The sequence below is a fragment of the Syngnathoides biaculeatus genome, chromosome 19 (genome assembly GCF_019802595.1).
Source record: "Syngnathoides biaculeatus isolate LvHL_M chromosome 19, ASM1980259v1, whole genome shotgun sequence".
Lineage (NCBI taxonomy): Eukaryota > Metazoa > Chordata > Actinopteri > Syngnathiformes > Syngnathidae > Syngnathoides > Syngnathoides biaculeatus.
The window spans coordinates 14,242,413-14,261,328 of record NC_084658.1 but is presented as its reverse complement, the minus strand read 5'-3'; the positions used below and the strand labels follow the sequence as shown (position 1 = coordinate 14,261,328).

At 44.7% G+C, this 18,916-nt stretch overlaps 2 protein-coding genes across 5 annotated transcripts in view; one reads left to right on the top strand and one right to left on the bottom strand.

Annotated features, from left to right (window-relative positions):
• kcnb2b (potassium voltage-gated channel subfamily B member 2b) overlaps nt 1-18,916 on the bottom strand; it is a 156,920-nt gene that overhangs the window by 64,668 nt on the left and 73,336 nt on the right. For all 3 annotated transcript variants that reach the window (XM_061806051.1, XM_061806050.1, XM_061806052.1), the window contains one exon: nt 12,834-12,981. The gene's annotated coding sequence lies outside the window, so the exon portion shown is untranslated. The remainder of the gene's footprint in view (nt 1-12,833; nt 12,982-18,916) is intronic.
• On the top strand, nt 871-17,545 carry trpa1b (transient receptor potential cation channel, subfamily A, member 1b). 2 transcript variants are annotated; one of them, XM_061806048.1, is made up of 28 exons: nt 871-934; nt 1,098-1,202; nt 1,626-1,788; nt 1,877-2,052; nt 2,831-2,938; nt 3,559-3,667; nt 3,859-4,004; nt 4,846-4,982; nt 7,973-8,021; nt 8,525-8,624; nt 8,697-8,797; nt 9,164-9,339; nt 10,452-10,616; nt 10,754-10,868; nt 10,939-11,105; nt 11,427-11,517; nt 11,583-11,642; nt 11,718-11,810; nt 12,623-12,693; nt 12,761-12,917; nt 13,194-13,283; nt 13,697-13,866; nt 13,943-14,072; nt 14,397-14,579; nt 14,652-14,720; nt 15,398-15,499; nt 15,574-15,692; nt 16,205-17,545. In XM_061806048.1, exons 2-28 carry the CDS (start codon nt 1,107-1,109, stop codon nt 16,431-16,433), a joined length of 3,372 nt encoding a protein of 1,123 aa, XP_061662032.1. In that variant the 5' UTR covers nt 871-934; nt 1,098-1,106; the 3' UTR covers nt 16,434-17,545. The 2 variants fall into 2 exon arrangements, with proteins under 2 accessions (XP_061662032.1, XP_061662031.1); XM_061806047.1 differs by having other exon boundaries at nt 10,724-10,868.

The window sequence follows — 18,916 nt, the reverse complement described above, 5'->3', positions numbered from 1 at the left end:
TTATTCCCCCCCATCTCTTATTTGTAGTGACTTTCTCAGCAAAAAAAAACTCCCTCATGAAAGAATCAGGATTATGCAAGCTGAACAAGTGAGGGAGGTCGGGTCGTTTATAACGTTAAAACAACGAGAACACAAAGCAAACCTGAGTCACTTGCTTCCCGGAAAGCGGCCAACCTTGTCCTATTTCATTCGGAGAAAATCAATCCCTGACTTTCTCTCGGCGCTTTGTGCAATTTGGTCTGCCATCTAAAGATGATCAAATGATGAAACGTTATTCAAATATTGATGGCAGTGAGACGGGAAACATTTAAGCAGATGTTTTATTGGATCATGTCACACACACACACACACACACAGAGAACCACCAACGCACCTATTGGAATGGATGTGATACATTTTTTATGGGAGTACGGAATTGCAATTCAATTGATGTGGTAAAAGGTGCACGGTCACACTGAAAAAGGAAAACAAATGCGGCAATCAGACCGTACAAGAAATATTTGCCCCCTCCCCAAAAAGTATACAATGGATTTTTTTTACAATCAATTTGTAATCTAGTAATATTATTGAAGTTGCATTCATGAACATCAAATCGTGTATTATGAGGGGAATAAATCATATATTTATGCGAAAAGAGGCTTGCGTGGAACGAATTAATTGCAGTTTGATTCTTTCCGCTAAGATTTGGTTTTCCTCCGATTCGTTTTAGTCCGTTTCTGGAAGAGATTAACCGAGGTTTCACTGTAGTATTCTATTCTTTCTTTTAAGCACCTTTCACAATCTCGCCCACCCAGGATCCCCCAAGGACGCGCCCCCTTGACCCCCACAGGCCACCCCCAGCCCCAGCCCCTCCCGCTCGAGCCACAAGGGACATAATTGCTTTCCTCCACATCGACCTCGGGAACAAGAGCTGGATCGGGACGTCCTTCTGGGGGTAAGGACAATGTCGCTTGGGCCAATTTCCACGCGAGTTCAGCTTAAGGCCTTATCTGGCCTCTTGGTGCTTTTGCGCCGATGAATGAAGCTACATCTGCTACATATACACATCCTGAATTGTTTCCAATTCCCGTGTTTGTGTACGGTGACACACAACGCAGAGCTGAGTGATGAACTTCGGCAGGGAGGTGGCCCGGCAAACCAGTTGTTATACTTACGTGGTAGAAGATGAGGATCCAGCCCTGGCGCATCTAAGTATATTTGAGGTGAGGTGTTTACATATACTTTTTAAATAATATAAACAAAGCTATGCATTCTGTAACACTTCTGTAATAATAACTCACAGGTAAAGTAACTCATTGTATGTCTACATGATGCTCCACCATTTGTGTTCAAATGTCAGTGTAGGGTTAAAATACCGCAATACTGTTGCTACTCGTTCCAAAATCCTGGAAAATGAGCATTAAAAATTACACAAATAAAGCTGCAATTCTACATTTCCTTTTATTATTGTCTAAATACAATTGTTTTTCTAACTACAAATAAATCTTGCCATATTTTATGAAAAAAAAAACAACATCCACTTCTCAATTATATGAGGACTTTTGTATTTCTTAGAAAAACGTGTAACATGCAGTGGGGTAAAAGCATCAAGAGAAAATCGTTTACATCTCTTCTCTGTGGTCCAGTTGGCCGACCAGGGTGACCAGGCTCTGCTGGAGAACTTGGTGAGGAAGAGCCCTGAGGTCCTAAGTGAGAAAGATGAATTGGGAGCTGGCCCTGTTCATCACGCCGCTGCGGGGGGCCACGTCGCTCTCATCCAGTTCATCACCAGCGTGCTGGGCCACCAGGGTACTGCAGTCATCGATCACCTGGTCCGTACGTGGAGATGTTGGATTCATTTTCATCCATTCGTCTATGTCCTCATTCTTCCACCCAGCTCTGAACAGCTGCGACGAGCGCGGAGACGTGCCCCTCCACTGGGCTGTGGATAAGGACCAGGCGGAGAGCTGCAGGGTTCTGCTGGACCTGCGGGCCGACCCCAATGTCCTCAATGCGGCACTGCTGTCACCTTTGCACCTGGCCATCAGCCAGGGACACAACAGGCTAGTGGAGGTGAGTCCCGTTTCCCGACTTGGGAGTGTGGCTAAGGTCACGTGGGCCACTTCAAATAAAAAATGGCCGACTTCCTGCCCAGTTTATGGCATGAGTCCTTGAGACGTTTTCATGTGTCCTGTTGCGATAAACAGCAGCATCCAAATCTGTGTTGATAGATCAAACTGGAGGGTTGATTTTTTTTCTTTTTTAACTTTCAGAACTGTTTTTCATGTAACTATCCCCCAAAGAGGTAATTTCGAATTCAGACCGAAATGGCTGACTTCCCACTCCATTTCAGGCATGGTTCCTTGAGGCTTTTTGGTGCATTTTGATATGACAAATATGTCCACATGTCAGGGACTGATTTTTATTTTATTTTCCGCTTTTCAGACTGTTTTGGATGCAATTTACTCCAAAAATATTTGTTCCAAATTCAAAACCAAAATGGGCTCAATTTAAAGCATGGTTCCTCGAGACATTTTTATCCATCTTGTCATGATAGACATGCCCCCCCCCACCCACCCCCAATTTTGTGTTGCTAAAAACCAACGTCTACGGCTATTTTGTTATTCATTCACTTTCCTTGGCAGAGGTAATAAACCATCAAAGCAGAGTTGCTTTCCCCACCCCTAATGAAAAGTTTGGCCTCAGCCTTGGCATTCACACGCCGTAAATTCGCGGCACTGCGAGTCAATCCCAGGTGACATTGGGGCGAGCAACACCTTGGACATGTCGCCAGTCAATCAGGCATCGGTCGCACTGCTGCCGACTGAAATGATGCGTTTGCCCTTCGCAGCTGCTGCTCTCCTACGGCACGGTGGACTACAACCTACCCGGAGACCTCGGCAACACCCCGGTCATGATGGCCTGCTCGCTCAATAACTGCGAAGCTCTCGACATTTTGGTGAGCATCGACGTGATGTTTTTTTTAAGCGCGAAGACGTAAACATAAAATTAAAGATAATGTTTCCACGGTCACGTTTTTTTCACGAGGGGTGGATTTTTTTTGTATTGAAGTCACAAAAGTTCCATATGAAATGTAAAAAACTTTTGTTTTTTTTTAAATGTTTTGGTGGGGCACAATTTTGGGGTTGCTCAATGCTGGAGGTCACAAAAGTTGTGGGGGGAAAAATGTCACCAGAGCAAAGTATTACATGTAGTAATTGTCTGGTTTGCCAAATATGGTAGTGATATTATTTAAAAATAGCTTTCGGGTCCACAACAATTTGAGAGAATAGTAAAATATTTGGGAAGTGGTCACAAAATTTGGGAATGTGGTGCAAAATCTTGAGAGTCATGAATTATTTGGAGTCAAAAAAGTAGCAGGGACACTTCAAAAGAAAAAATGTTTACAGGGTTCATATCAATTTTGCAGGTCTGTAAAAAAATGTTGGGGTCACAAAATGCGGGGGTACATGTCAACTGAGGAAAAACAATGTTTTCAATGTTTATAGAAATTTGGAGGGTCATTAACCATATACTGAAGGTCACTAAATTTCCTGTTACATGTGTGTTTTTCAACAGCTAAAGCACGGAGCACGTTTGTGCAAACAAAATAAGCTGGGCCATTTCGCAGTGCACGCGGCTGCATTCGCGGGCGCAAAAAAGGCCCTGGAAATCATCCTGAAGGCCGGTAAGACAACCCCTGCAGAACCCTGAAAATAAACATAATAAGAGATGGGATAACTATAGTCGCAGATGTCAAGGTTGATATATTTTTCAATGAACAACAAACTGTAAATTCTGATTTCAGAGGGTTTTATGTTTTTTTTCTCATCAGTTTAAGCTAATGATATTGCATCTGATTGAATTATCTGCCAACAGGGGAGGAGCTAGGCCACTTTGGTGAAAACCACATTAACTATCTGGACAAATCCAATAGCTCGCCGCTGCATCTGGCTGTGCGGGGCGGCAACACAGACACCATTCGATTCTGCATCGTCAAGGGAGCCAAAATTGACCAGAAACAGGTACTAGTTTGATAGCGCCTAGCGGAACTTGTTTGAAAATTCAGCCCCTGACCCCAGATTCACTGAGTCACGTGAAATTTGGGAAGTGTTTTTGGTTGGAAGCAGACAGTTTAGGCTCATTCTGGCCATTACCAGAATTCACACGAGTAACCCTAACCTAACTATAAAAGTTTCACAAACTCATAGTCGTAAAGACACAGAAAGTCTGCCACTTTGGTCTGAAGTACCAGTTATATATTCAAGTTGACCAAGTGCCAAGGGTCCTTAAAAGATGTTTTATTTATTTACGATTGTCACCTAATTTGAACTACGTAGACCGCGTAAGATAAAAGATGCTAGAGTAAAAGGGATTTAGCTTCTCATTATTGCGTAAGGGTGGAGCACGATGGCGAAGTCGGACCGTTCGGCGTACGACATGAAATCCACAAGGTCAAGGACGTCATTATGAGTCAGTAATTATAACTAGCAGAGCATTATAATGGTGCCCATCTGCTAGTGATGTTCTTTGCAAGTGGGCCAGTGTCCAAAGAACGAGAGTGCGGTGCGGTGTTATATTGTTACAAATGACCTCCACTTAGACTGCGGTGTAATTAGTGGCCTCCTCCTGCCAGTCCCGGTTATCTCATTAAAGGCTTGTGTTACATATTTCAGTGTTCTGGCAGCATGTCTGGGAGACGCTTCGCTAAGTGCGCCGTATATGTATGTGTGTCTACCAAGTCCTGTATGTTGGTCTGCTCTGTCAAACTTAATAACGTCGGTGTGTGTGGAGACGAGATCATCTTGGGCCTACAACACATAACATTCTTCAGTTTAATCGACGCGTTGTTTGTTTGGTGTGCAGCATGACAGGTCGACGCCGCTGCACTTGGCGTGTACCCAGGGTGCCCTCGAGGTGGTCAAAATGATGCTGTGCTCTCACGGCCGAGTGGAGGACATCATTAACCTCAAGGATGGAGCATGTCAGACGCCGCTGCACAGGTGGGCACCCTCCACACTTCTTTCTGCACAGTTCCAACATGGATGGATGGACGGATGAACATGTACAGGGAGGCGGGGTACACGGTGGTACCCTGACTTCTGAGTTTTTTAGGTAACCAGCATTAGGGAGTAATATTTTTAAGTGAAGGTACCGCTGTCCCATCTAGGGATGGATGGATGAATGGATAGATGCAAGGTTGTTGTTGTGATAGCCAGCGTGACAGTGTTACTGCGTCAACGTAGACAATCGTGCGAAAGCGTTATAGCCATAGGAAAGCGGCCGCCTTGGTCAGTCGCCGCCATAGATCTTCTGCCGTGAGCGTAGTAGGGCACGCCGGGCAGTTGAACAGGTGTTCCGTATCGTGTGGCCCAGTGCCACAGTCCGGGCAGACGTCAGCAACTGTGTCGTCTTGGCAGTGTTTGTAGCTGTTCAGCAGGCAACAGAAGCTCGAGCGCAGTTAGGCGTGGATGGAGCGTTCTTCCCGAGCCACAGACCGTTCATCCTTCGTGAATTGGAGGCAGGTAGCCCCCAAAGACAATGTTAGGCTTGTAGGCCAGCCTGGTGTTCGTGATAGTCGATGTGTGGAGTTAAGTAAGTCCGCGCCTGTATTGTTGGTCGTCTAGCCGTCCGTTGGTGCTGACGAAATGCTCTATGTCGGTTTGCCAATGAGAGACGCCGTAGATATTGAGACGCCGTGGTTGGACGCGACAGACCAGGTCGCTGTTTGGATGAACCGGTCGATGGCATTGAAGCAAATCCTGCCTAGACAGCAGTTCGTTTTGTTGACGGACGGGCAGGGTGTTGGTTTCAACGTACAGGTGGTTGGTGGAGGACATCAGGTGGCAGCCAGTGACGCAGCGGAGAGCTGCATTTTGGCTGGCCTGAAGTTCCTTTCAAAGATTGTCAGCTAGGTTTGGTGACCAGATCGGGGCGGCATCGTTAAGCAGGGGCCAGCCGATGACTTTGTAACTGGTGGCTTGCACTTCTTTGTTGGCACCCCAGGAGGCGCCACCGAGTGTTTTTAGGGCGTTGATGCAGCCGTGCAGCCGTGACTTGACATCCTTCGCGTGTGCGGCAAACGTAAAACGGGTGTCGAAAATCACACCAAGCAGCTTTGGCTGGTTCACCATTGGAATCTCATTGCCGGAGATTTGAATTCCAAGGTCGAGGTTGAATTCGGCGTTCCAGTTGGTGAAGAGGGTTGCAGTTGATTTTGGCGCCGACAGTTGAATGTTACAATCCGTGAAGAACTGTACAATGCGAGGCAAAGGGGCCTTCAGGGTGACAACGAGGTCGGCTACGATCGGGCTGGATGCAAGCAGCGGTCGCGTTCATCAGCGAGATGCCCTCCGGCAGTCGGGAAAGACGGCGGAACCCGAGCTAAGCGACTGCAAGGGATGTAGCGGCGGCGAGCTTTGCACAGGATTCTGTGCACGTTGGTGGGCGGTGCAAGGTTGGCGAAGGGGACCTCAGACCAGGCAGTGAAGTTTTCCCAGTCTGCCCAACGAAAGTTGATGTAGGTACGACGTTCGGAATCAACGTGGACGACTTCCTCTTCAAAGCTCATGACAATGGGCGCCCGTGGTCAGCAAGTGGCTGAGCGACGCAGTGTAGCCTGCAGTGCAGATCGACTGAGGAGGCACGTAGATGTTGTGGATTGTGATCGACGATGTACCCGAGGTGACGGCGATCAATTGCACTTCGAGGTGGTCATCGGGGTGCGTCGGTCGAGGCGTCGAGACGTGGTGGTAGCTGATGTCGTTTCCAACCAGGAACGGCAGGCCGCTGCCATTGCCGTCTTGTCGGCGGTCACAGCGGATGACAGTGTAGTCGCCGATTGCTGTTAGCTTGGCTTTGGCAGTGAGCTTGGTCTCTTGAACGGCGCAAAAAAAGAGACTTAGTCGTCTCAGTAGGATCGAAGGTTTGGCAGGCCGGAACAGAGCAGGTGGATCCAGTTTTGGCACGATGAACACAAGACGGAGTTGTAGTTTACATAGCGGCGGCAGACTGAACGGACGTTGCCCGACATAATGAGCAGGATCCGGAGCAGGGCAGCCGGGTGAGGCCGCTCCGCCGGCCAAAAAAACGATGGCCACACAGTTGTCGACGCAGCCAGAAAGGGTTGACGAGTCTTTGACCACCCAGGGGCTGTGTGGATTTGCTGCTGACAAGCACATTCGTCGTGAAACCCACGGATGCAAGGTAGTGGCCTGGATGAAAAAAATGGATGAATGGATCAACAATAGGATGGACATAGATATCGATGGAATGACGGATTCTACGTTGCATGGATGGACGAGTATGGATCAAGGCAGTTATGGATGATGGAAGGAAGGATGGATGGACATGGATGTGTCTTGGGACAGACGGATGGATGATGACTGGATGGATGGATGAATGGACAGATATGGACTCGTTAAGGGAGTGAGAGATGGATGATGATGATGGGGAAGGAGGAATCCATGCATGAATGAATGAATCACCAGGAGATGATGGATGGATGGACAAATAATGGATAAATTGAGGAAGGGTGATATGGATCGACAAAAGGAGGTTTTGGATGGAAGAATGCATGGATCAAGGGCAGTATAGATAATTGGCTAAAGGGATGATATATGAACAGGCAGACAGATGAATGGATTCAATGATGGATGGATGAATGGACTATGTACAGAGAGAGATTCAGAAGGAACTGAAGGGTGGAGGACCAGTTGGATGGATCCATGGGTGTATAAATTGATGGATGGAAGTACGGAGGTATGGCTCGACAGATAGATGTAGAGATTATATAGCTGGATGAGTGGCTCTTCTTTTTTGGATGGTTGTATTGATGATTATGATAGCATCCGAATCATACAATATTTCTTTCACTCCCCACCTACTTGTAAAACAACTATGCATACACACAATGACAAATTTAGCCAACAAACTCACATGTCCCAGTATATTGTGCCTGCCTTACAGTACCTCTTTCTCTTCTTCTTCTCAGGGCGACAATATTTGACCACGTGGACTTAGCCGACTACCTCATATCTTTGGTAAACATCTCCATACAGTGTATATGACCCAGTCCCTAATAATGTGAATTCTTTCAATTTGTTGCAATGATATGGATACATGTTGCTGCACTGTGACATGTGAACAAATTTACAAGTACATATATTAGCTTGTAAAAAGAGCTTGCAATTACTTGTTGACCATCTGTCACCATCTACTGTTGCTAGAAAAAAACAAGTTCAAGTTGACCTCTCGTAAAGTTATTATTTAAGCAAACACCCCGGCAGGAAATAGTTCTGTGTGTCCTGTTTAACTTAATTAAAACGATGTGGGTAAGCAAGGAAATGTTTGTAGCTTCAATGCAGCTTGTTTAGTGTATTTCACGTACGGTTTTTATGAGTCATGAGTCTACAAAACGTTGGCGCACCGCCTCTCCTCCACGTGCACCCTGAAAAAACTTAGTGATCGGAAAGCGACAGAATGATAGCCATCGGTCATTAACTACTCAGCTAACGAACCAATTCGAAACTGTGGTCTGCCCCAGGGTGCGGACGTCAACGCCGTGGACTGTAAGGGAACCCCCCCCTTGCTGTTGGCAACCAGTTGTGGGGCATGGAGAACCGTGGTGCTGCTCCTGTCCAACGGTAGAACACCAAACACACACGCTTGATGCACATGATTTGCGTTTAATATAGTGCTTCAATTTTTTTTTTAAGGGGCAAATGTCAACCTAAAGGACAGGCTTGGCTGCAATTTTCTTCATCTGGCCATCTTGCAACCCAAGGGGCTGAAGAATCTGCCGCAAGATGTTCTGCAGGTAAAAATTTGTCCGAGTGAAGAGGGCAAGCTCTGAATTTGTTACTGTAACCCCCAAAAAATATCCTAAACTTGAAAAACATTTCCACACTCAGATTTGCCTGTCCAGTCCTGGAGGTGTGGCTTATTTAAACCTCAATTTATTTAACAAGGACATTCAGCTCAAGTAGTGTGCGGTCTTTGTGGTTATCATAGTAGATCATCACTTATGCAATCTGCATTTAGCATTAGATTGGATGCATGTTATGTAAGCATTCGCAATTAGCCACGTGACTGCGTTCGCAGATGTGATCCGTCCACGGGCTACATCGCGGCCCTATAGATCCACGTTTTGATGAGTTTTTTTCTTCTTCCTTTCATCTTATAGCGTAGCAGTGTGAAGGCGTTGCTGAGCTGCGAGGACAACGAGGGCTGCACGCCACTGCACTACGCGTGCCGACTGGGCATCCACGACTCGGTGCGCAACATGCTGGGCCTCTCGGGCCAGCTGGGCCTGGCGTGCAAGTCCAAGGATAAGAAGTCTGCCCTACACTTTGCTGCTCAGTGAGTAGCTTTGGAAGCCCTGAGGGTTGAATAAACGGGGTCTTCTGGATCTTGGGTGCTCGCTCACAAAGTCTCTTGAGACTTGCGTGCATCAGTATGGCTTCGGGTCAAGGCAGTCCTCTACTCCACAGGCTCCACTTTACTGCATCAGCCCTTATCTTCCTCTGTAAACTCTCTTCTTTCCAACAGGACCAGAAGTAAAAACAAACGGTTTTCACCGCCTTCCTTTCTTGGCGCGTGTCATTCTTCACAATGTGTGGTGATTACTGCAGTTTGACAACTTCTCCACGCTTTGTTCTCAATAAAGTTTTTGAAATAAAAAGAAGAAAAATTACTCTGCAGGAGCATAAGTGCTAAAATATGACTCTTCAGAGACCCCAGGCTAAAGCCAACTGTTTCATCTCCCTAATTGGACAACAGTGATATGAGGACAAAAGAACAATATGAGTCCGTTCAGGCGTTACCTCAGCATCCCCTTTGGCTTCAGTCTCTGTTTCTTTTTTTTTTCCCTGCGCAAAAAAGCTTTTTTCACAATTAATTGGTCTTGACATCTCTATTATGCACTGACCCAAAGGCCTGGAACAAAATTTAATTAGCAAGTCATATGTGATATATATATATGAGCAGGGATATGCTTTTTCCAGTATGGGGCATGCTTTAAATCTTAGTGCTTTAAAGACAACGACTAATATTAGCGCCGTACTGATGATCTGTTGGGAGTTGAATATCTCATTGAAAGTACATCCATTGGTCTATCGTATGCTGCCCCCAGGTGGTGGCTAAAGTGGCCATTCAATTGATGCGGTGTGACGAAAAGCTTTGTTTTTTGAAAACCACTTTTTGAAATGTGAATTTCCCCTTGTTAAACAAACAACATATGTCTTTGGTCTTGCAAAGATTAGAGCTTACTTTTCTCCAAAAATACAATATCTTTCACAACATTAGAATGTTTTTTTTCGGAGCACACACAGTTTGTTTAATAGGTGCTCAGATTATGAGGCTAGTCCATTGAATAATTTCTCTTCTGGACCCGTTAGGTTTGGCCTTAAATTTCCCAAATATGACTCCTTTGACCACAGTACCCTCTAGGCGTAACTCCTTTCCCCTCGTAGGTATGGCCGTATCAATACGTGTCACCGACTGCTGGAGACCATCACGGACTCACGCTTGCTCAACGAAGGTGACGAGCGAGGCCTGACGCCGCTTCACTTGGCTTCCAGAGGGGGGCACACGGAGGTGGTGAGGCTACTGCTGCGTAGAGGGGCTCTTTTCCACAGGTAAATGACACCACACCTTTCAGACTTGGTCATGTAGTGGTTCACAGAGGTGACTTTGAAGCAGCAGACTGTCTATCTTTGTGCAAACTGTTGGGACCGCCCTTCAGAGTCTTGAGATATCCTGTGTTTGTCTGGAGTGATTACAAGGGCTGGACCTGTCTACATCATGCAGCCTCTGAGGGATACACACAAACTTTGGACATTCTGTTATCAGCCAACTTGAAACTGCTGGATAAAACAGATGAAGATGGGGTAGGAGCAATTACTTATCCCGCACTTGAAAAGTTGACTGTATTAAAAAGGACTTCATCTGACACGACAGAACACCGCCCTTCACATAGCGGCAAGGATGGGCCATGTGGCGGCAGCCATGCTCATGGTGAACCGAGGGGCGGAGTTTGTTTTGAACAAGAGCGACACGTCTTTCCTACACGAAGCGCTGCAGAATGGGAAGCACGATGTGGTCAACGCTGTCATTGACAGCGAGAGGTATGATTGGTGGAAAACTGTGGCTGCTCAAGCTCGGAAGAGAACCATACCTATTCTTAGACTTTTGGCTTCATCTATCCAAAACATTTTCTTGCCTTAATGTCTGTAATCCAATATTGTATGAATATGATTAACAGAACACATTGTCTACTCCAGCACCTAACAGAAATGTCTACCTAAAGTTTCAATATTTGGCTCTAATATCTACCGATCTTTTATTATCAACTGGCTACGTTGCCTCGACATGAGAGAAAGAATGGGCAATTGAGTGCCAAAAAGAAATGGATCTGTTATCTGTACAGTACTTGTTTGTCGCGGCAGGTGTGCAGAGGCATTGACCACATTTAAAGTCGGTGGATCCCAACGATGCCCCATCATGGACATGATTGAATACCTGCCCGAGACCTATAAGGTTTTTCTTCTCGTGATTCTCACACATCTACAGTACGTAATGTAACATTCATTTCTGCTACGCAGCACCTGTTGGACTGCAGTGTAAGGGAGTCGGAGGACGATCACAACTGCCCTGCCTACCACGTAATTTAGCCACAATGTTAATCCGATCCAAACGTTATCTCCCTGGACGATGAATCTGATGTCCACCTTCCACAGATTGAATACAACTTCTGCTGGCTGCAAGCTCCCCTCGAAATGCAGAAGAAAGGGGATAAGTCTACCCGGATTCAGCCGCTAGCCGCACTCAACGTAAGCAAGACCAAACATTGGCTGCTGGAGCCCCGAAGATACATAATCACTGTATATTTGAGATTTGTTTTACTTGACCTACTTAACACATTTTGCTTGACATGAGACTGTTCGCTTTGATTGTGTAAAAATTACTGATGGAAAACAGTGGCAAATAGAAGAATGTACGTACAAACTTTAGCTACTTTAGAGATGTCGGGCTGCATACATTTAATTTACATCTTGCTTTAAACCAAAACCGACATCAAAATATCAAGTTGTTGCTCTAGCACCCAACAGAAACAAGTGTCCAAATTAGACTTCCTATTTTTAACAACTACTACCTAAAGTGTTGCCTTGACTTAATGTGCGACTGCCATCACTTTAAAAAAAAAACTAGTTGAAAACAGTGGCTACTGGAATGCCAAAGATACTTGAAGTTTTGATTTTTGACCTCAAACACCACAGATCCTTTGAAATAGTGATTCTTGTTTTCATTTTAAACTGTAATTAGTTACTTACAGCGACTGTTAGCATAGAGTATAGCCATAGTGGGTTTCTTTCGGCTTGTCCCTTTCGGGGTCGCCACAGCGTATCATCTCAGATGAACGCATATATATGTTTGGCACAATTTTTACACCGGATGCCCTTCCTGACGCAACCCTTCTCAGGGAGTGGAGGCCCCAGTGGGATATGAACCCACAACCCCTGGTTTATCAAACCAGTGGTCTAACCACTGAGCAACGGGGCCTCCAGAGTATAGCCATAGTACAGATTTTTATTATGTTAATGTAGCGTTCACTGTATTGTTGTTCCCTACATATTTCTCCCAGGCGATGGTGAAATACAACCGCATTGGGCTTCTCAACCATCCCGTCTGCAAAAAGTACCTGTCCATGAAGTGGTGAGTGTTTCTTTCGTCTTACGTTTGTGCATCTTTCTTGCGAACTATCTTTGCGTTGATCCCGCAGGGTGGCGTACGGGAGCAAGGCGCATATTCTCAACATGTTCATGTACCTGCTGGGTCTGCTACCGCTGACTCACCTCATTGTGGCTCTGAGACCCACCATGAACATCACGGAAACGGGCGAGCACAGGATCACCATGGTGCCCGTGTTGTTTCTGGAGGTAAACGAGGGTGGCTGCTGCCTGAGCGCCGCGTGTTCTGCGATCTGGTGTAACTCGCCAGTGACTGAAATAAAAACAGGAAAAGGAATCGGAATGACAGGGTTTGCGAAATCCCTTTACTAGCCATGTTACTGTGTTGATTCAGTACATATGACAGTGACTGCTACTCGAGCACTGTACATAATGTAACGTCAAAGCCAAAGGATACCAAACCATTTTTTTATAGTTCATTAAGGTCATACAGACATTTCATTGGATTTTCTTTGCGTTGAGCAGCAAAGTCTGTTCCTGTCCTTCTGTATGGTGATGGTCCTGGTCATGAATGTCTACTGCATTGTGAAAGAAGTGCTACAGATAATACAACAGGTAAACCAACCCTTACCATTTAATAAAGATCAGTGCAAGACCAGTGGATAGAAACATATAGTTAGGATTGCTGGTAGAACGCAGAAAAGAACTAAGCTATCTCAAATATCTGGTCTTGTTTTGACGTGAAATCTCCATCACTTGTTGAATGCAAAAACTTGGTCGAAAACAGTGACTGCTCAAAGACCTAAGAGAAACTTAGAGTTGAGATCACGGAGCTAAACAACCTCAGACATCTTGGCAGTTTTGTTCTTTGACTTCAGCTATCCCAGATTGTTATATCAACCGGCTTTGACACAAGACCCTTATGATCTGAAAAGATTGTGCTGGAGGGCTGGATAGAACTTACATTTTCCATTGCTGACCCTCGCTACCTGAAACTTGTAATTTCTCTACCTTGTGTTTCATATCAGCGTTGGAACTACTTAAAAGATTACTCCAACCAAGCTGACTGGGTTTCGGCCATCAACTCGCTTCTCTTTATCATCCCGGCCATGCTCAACGCGTCGGGCTCCTGGTACTGGGAAGCGGGAGCGCTTGCAGTCCTCAACTCCTGGATCGCATTCCTCTTGTATCTCCAAAGGTATGTAGATTATGGATTCCTCCGACACTTTCCTGTAGGCCAACTGGTGGTTGACCGCAAATAATCGCTCCCGTAGGTTCGAGGGGATTGGCATCTACGTGGTGATGTTTGGCGAGATCTGCAGGACGTTCTACCGGACCGTGCTCCTGTTCTTTTTCCTCCTGCTGGCCTTTGCATTGGCGTTCCACGCGCTGCTGCTCGAGCAGGTAGAACGAATGATTCAGTGCAAAGCAGATTCAGAATTGAGCGAGAGTTTTCTAGAATGTGACTCCCGCGATAAACGAGGTATTACTTTACATTCGTTCACATTCTGGCTGTCCTTCACAGCGAGTTTGAGAACAACACGATGCCTTGAACACAAAGAATTTTTACTAAATGATCCTTCATGGCTAGCTTCTTTCCCTCACAAAGCAGTAGTTACATTTAATAGCCATATTTTCATCCTCATTTGGCAACTGCGACTTGAGTGTCGTATTTAAACCTTGTAACCACGTCATCTATTGGTGTTATATTCTCTTCCTATCCTTCAGAGAGAGTTCGAGAACTTGCCGCTGTCCATGATGCAATCATTTGTGATGATGGTGGGCGAACTCAATTACCAGAACAACTTCCTGGACGCGTATCTGAAAAACGAGCTTCCTTTCAGCACGTTGACATTATTCACGTTCGTCTCCTTTGTTCTCGTCATGCCCATTGTTCTCGTAAACTTGCTGGTAAGTTTGCTCTCTGGATGCTTTAATGCAGTAAAGAAACACAGGGATAACGTGTCCCTTTCGATCTTGCAGATTGGTTTAGCAGTCGGAGACATCGCTGAAGTGCAAAGAAATGCTGCCATGAAAAGAATAGCCATGCAGGTTGTTGTTCTTTTCCGATAAAACACATTTGGGGAAAGACTCCATAGAAGAGTTTTCCACTTTACATACGCTGCTGTGCTACTTAAACAACACTGACATATATTGCATCACTCAAACAGGCCACGAACAGGCTTTCCAATGGCATAACTAATATTGAAATGAAATATTGTTACCACAGAGAAAAGATCCATCCAGTACACATCAGGCCACAATCAGACAACTGATAGTCAGTGCCTGTTGAGCTCATAACAAGAGTCCGTAGAAGATTTGTTACATTTTACATTCCCGAGTGTGCTGCTCTTGAGTGAATACAGATTTGTTCCAAATAAGGTACGGTTCAAAGTGCAATAAACAGGCTTTCTAACGGTGTAATGTATTGGCAAGAAGCATCGTTAGCACAGAGACATAAGCCACCAAACATCATAGTAGCAACAAGCAAGTGTTGGGTATGACAAAATTCAAACACGAGTCCTTAAAAGATTGGGAACATTTTTAAATACACAGTGCTACTGCTCATACTGTGAGTGGATGTTCCTCACAAATGTGATACGATAGCATGTAAAATTGTCACGACAGGCTCTCTCTCGGCATGAGAGTGATTGGCAAGAATTAGTGTTACAGCGCATAAATAATGTGCTTAATGCCTGACTGTGAATGAGGATTTTATCCCATTCCAGATCGATCTCCACACCGCCCTGGAAGACAAGCTGCCTTACTGGTTCATCAAAAGAGCGGACAAACCCTCCGTCGTCATCTACCCTAACCGCAAGTGCTCCAAGGTGAATACATTCGTGCAAACAAATATAATCCATACTTGTGATTTATCACACCAATGTCCCTTGGCCCACTGAAGCACATCATCATGCAGCTATTTGGAGGCAGCACGGCAACCAACGACGAGTGGAAGCGAATATTTGTGACGTCGCAAAGCTGCTCCACAGTGGAAGCTGAGCTCAAAAAGCAGAAGTGCAGGTAGCAAAAAAAAAAAACTCCCGGACCTCAAAGATTACATTCACATAAACACCATTCTATGACTGCCAAATTCAGCAATTTTAATGGATTACTGGCCCTTAGTGGAAAGTGTGGTCATGACACCACCCAGTAAGTCTCCTCATATCTATTGCATTTGGCTGTAAATAAATTATGAATGTTTTGGTAGCGCAACCATTACAGAGAACAAAGCTTACATAAAACACAGCATATTTCACTGAAGTTGGTGCACCCCCTCACCCCTGATCAAAACAAATTGTGTCATTTTAAAATATATATATATATATTATATATATATATTATATATATATATATATATATATATATATATATATATATATATATATATATATATATATATATATATATATATTTACTGCACCAAAATGGCATCGTGCCCTTGCCTAAACATCGCGAAATTGTTGGCCCACACCATCGACCCCCAAAAGCTCCCTCCCCCCAAAAAAGATTTATACTCTAAATTTGCTCTCCAGGCTGAAGGAGATGGCCAGCGTGCTAGAGAAGCAGCACAACCTCCTCAAGCTCATCATCCAGAAAATGGACATTACCTCCGAGGCGGACGAGTACGACGGCCCGCTCAATGTTGGTGGCACCACCTGGAAGCGACTGTGCCTGCCCAAGCGCACCACCAGCAGCACCGGCGTGTCCCGCTGGGTGCCGCTCATGAAAGCCATTGAGTCCAAGCCCAAAGGACAAGTTTAGAAAAGTAGAACAGTTATCACCTAAACTCAAACCACGTTGCATTATATGTTGCTTAGGAGGTCTACGATGGGATTGATTTTTCTCAAGCTTCTGCTGTGCTTGGCCTGCAAAGTCCCTGGGAGGCCATATACTTTTAAAACTATTCTAAAAATCCCACACACGTTCATGTAGGAAAGTAGAGTAAAAGACCACAGCATCCTGACAGACTTCATCACCTGCATGTACCCTCCCCAAAACATACAAATATCAAAACAACGATGTCAATAGAACCATTATATCGCTCATGCTAGCCTGTAAATGAAACACAAAACCCATCAGCCATAGTTGAAGCATGCACCTCTCCGCTGAACATATCCTCCAAATAAACGCACATAAATAAAAATGTCAAAACAAGGATGTATATAACCAATAAATGTTTCAAGGTCAGTCACGAAAACTTATAAATGAAACTCAATCACCACTAGGAGTAGGTGGCACACCGCCTCTACCCTGGCACCCACCCTCAAAAAAAATGCACAAATGTCAAAATACTCTATCTGTATTTAACGCATCATATTTAGTTGAAAAAATTGCACACGCTTTCTTCCCTGCAGGCGTATTAAAAAGACATCCAAATGTTCATAATGTTCATAACAATATTTCCTCAAGGAAAACTCCCAAAAAACCTGAAACACCATCCAACTTATTTGTTGCGTACACACACACACAGCTGTGACTCAGGATGATGGTATAATACTCGTCATTTTTACTCATAAATATGCCTGTGAGTATTGTTATATTGTTTGTCTACATGTGTTGCTACACGTTGGTGTTAAAAAAAAAATCAGCTTTTTTTCAAATCACGACAATCGATGCTAACGTTGGCATGTCAATGTGTTATCTGCTGCTTCTTAGCTTTAAGCTAAGTTGGCTTTCCTTATGTGCAATTGTCCTTAAAATTTAATTTGACTGAACTTCCGCTGGGAATGGAATTAATCATCTTGAATCCTCTTGTCTTATTATTTGCCAAACTGCTGCTGATTGTGAAAACTCTTACTGTGTGGGACTCCTATCTCGAGGCATCACTTGATGTACTATGTAGTACCGCAATGTAACCACACTTAGTCGTGATCACTGTGATTAAATGTTTAAAACTACTAACGTGTGCGCTGTAGTTTCTCGTGCTAGAATTGTTTAAAAAGGCCATTACATCACGAGCCTGCACCTGTCTCGCTCTTTAAAGTATTTTGCTGAAGGATAAATGCTCACGCCGCCTTTGAGTCGGGGTGTCAAGTGATATTTATCACTACTTTCTTTCCAGGAGATTCATGATTCCCAGGGCCAGGACCGCAGCAACCTTATCACAGTTCGTACGTGCAGAGGATACCGAATAATATGGTATTGATCCGATATTGTTATTCAAGGTTTTCCCAATAAAATTTGTGAACAACCAACACAAAAGATGATTCTGAAAAGAAAAATAAAAGATGAAACGCTTAGTTAGAAAACAATAAATAAAGCAAACAAACAAAAACTCATGAACCCCCTTCAGAACCTTTCGGCCTGTTTTTGAGGAAACGGCAAGTCTTCCTCTGAACCGCTATCCCAATGCGATGGACACATTGCTTTCCAAGTATTAAATTGACGCTTCTTTACATTTCCTACATTCTTGCCAAAAACCTTCCCGTTTTCCCGCAGGTGCGACCTTCGGGTTCAGAGCAGTTTTGGCACGTTTACAACCTGCACACTTTTCGCGCGTGAGAAGCAGGGTGTGCAACGACAAATACGACTTTCTCCAGTCTTCCGCAGTCACTCGTGTTCGGCCGTACGGGCCCTCAAAAAGAAACAAGAAGAGTGACATTTAGCCCTGGTCATGCCAATGCGCCAGATGTCATGGGAACGGCAAACAGCTGCTCCGTGAGCGGAACATGATCCCTCTGTGAAACCTCCCGCAGGATTAGACACTTTTGATAAGGTCCTCAAGATATTTCTATAACTGAAAAAAAGAAAACAAAACAACAACACATCGGAGGGGGAGACGCAATCAAAAAGGTATTGCAGACACAAGTGTAGATCAGTCTCTCAATCTTTTCAAGGTATGCACCCCATTTAATTTCGTGAAAGAGTTGGCACACCCCTTCAAATGCAAGTACCCCCCCCCCCAAAAAAAAAAAATAACAGACCCCATTACTTATTATAGTCCTGAACTTGTGCACCATGGCCTGGGAATCCATGGTTTAGATCATTCTTAATTACCATTTTTATCCCACGTAGGACCTTTAACATCCATTTGGCTCACCCGCTCTATAGTACAACCCACAAAATACCCAATTGGAACAGACCCTATTACAAAGTCCACCAGGTGTGCACTTATCAAAAACACACTGATTCCAACTTCCCAACAGAAACATTTATATACTTTTCATGCTATGCAAACGAGTCGGTGCGCCACATTCCCATTACTAGTTTTTTTCTGAAACATCCAAATTTTACCCTTCAATGCC

Excerpts from the sequence above, each read along its gene's own strand:
- trpa1b (XM_061806047.1), top strand. The coding sequence starts at position 1,107 with ATGAACTTCGGCAGGGAGGTGGCCCGGCAAACCAGTTGTTATACTTAC. Across the intron at positions 9,340-10,451 it reads GCCCTACACTTTGCTGCTCA|GTATGGCCGTATCAATACGT; the intron begins GTGAGTAGCTTT and ends TTCCCCTCGTAG. Across the intron at positions 14,073-14,396 it reads ACGCGCTGCTGCTCGAGCAG|AGAGAGTTCGAGAACTTGCC; the intron begins GTAGAACGAATG and ends CCTATCCTTCAG.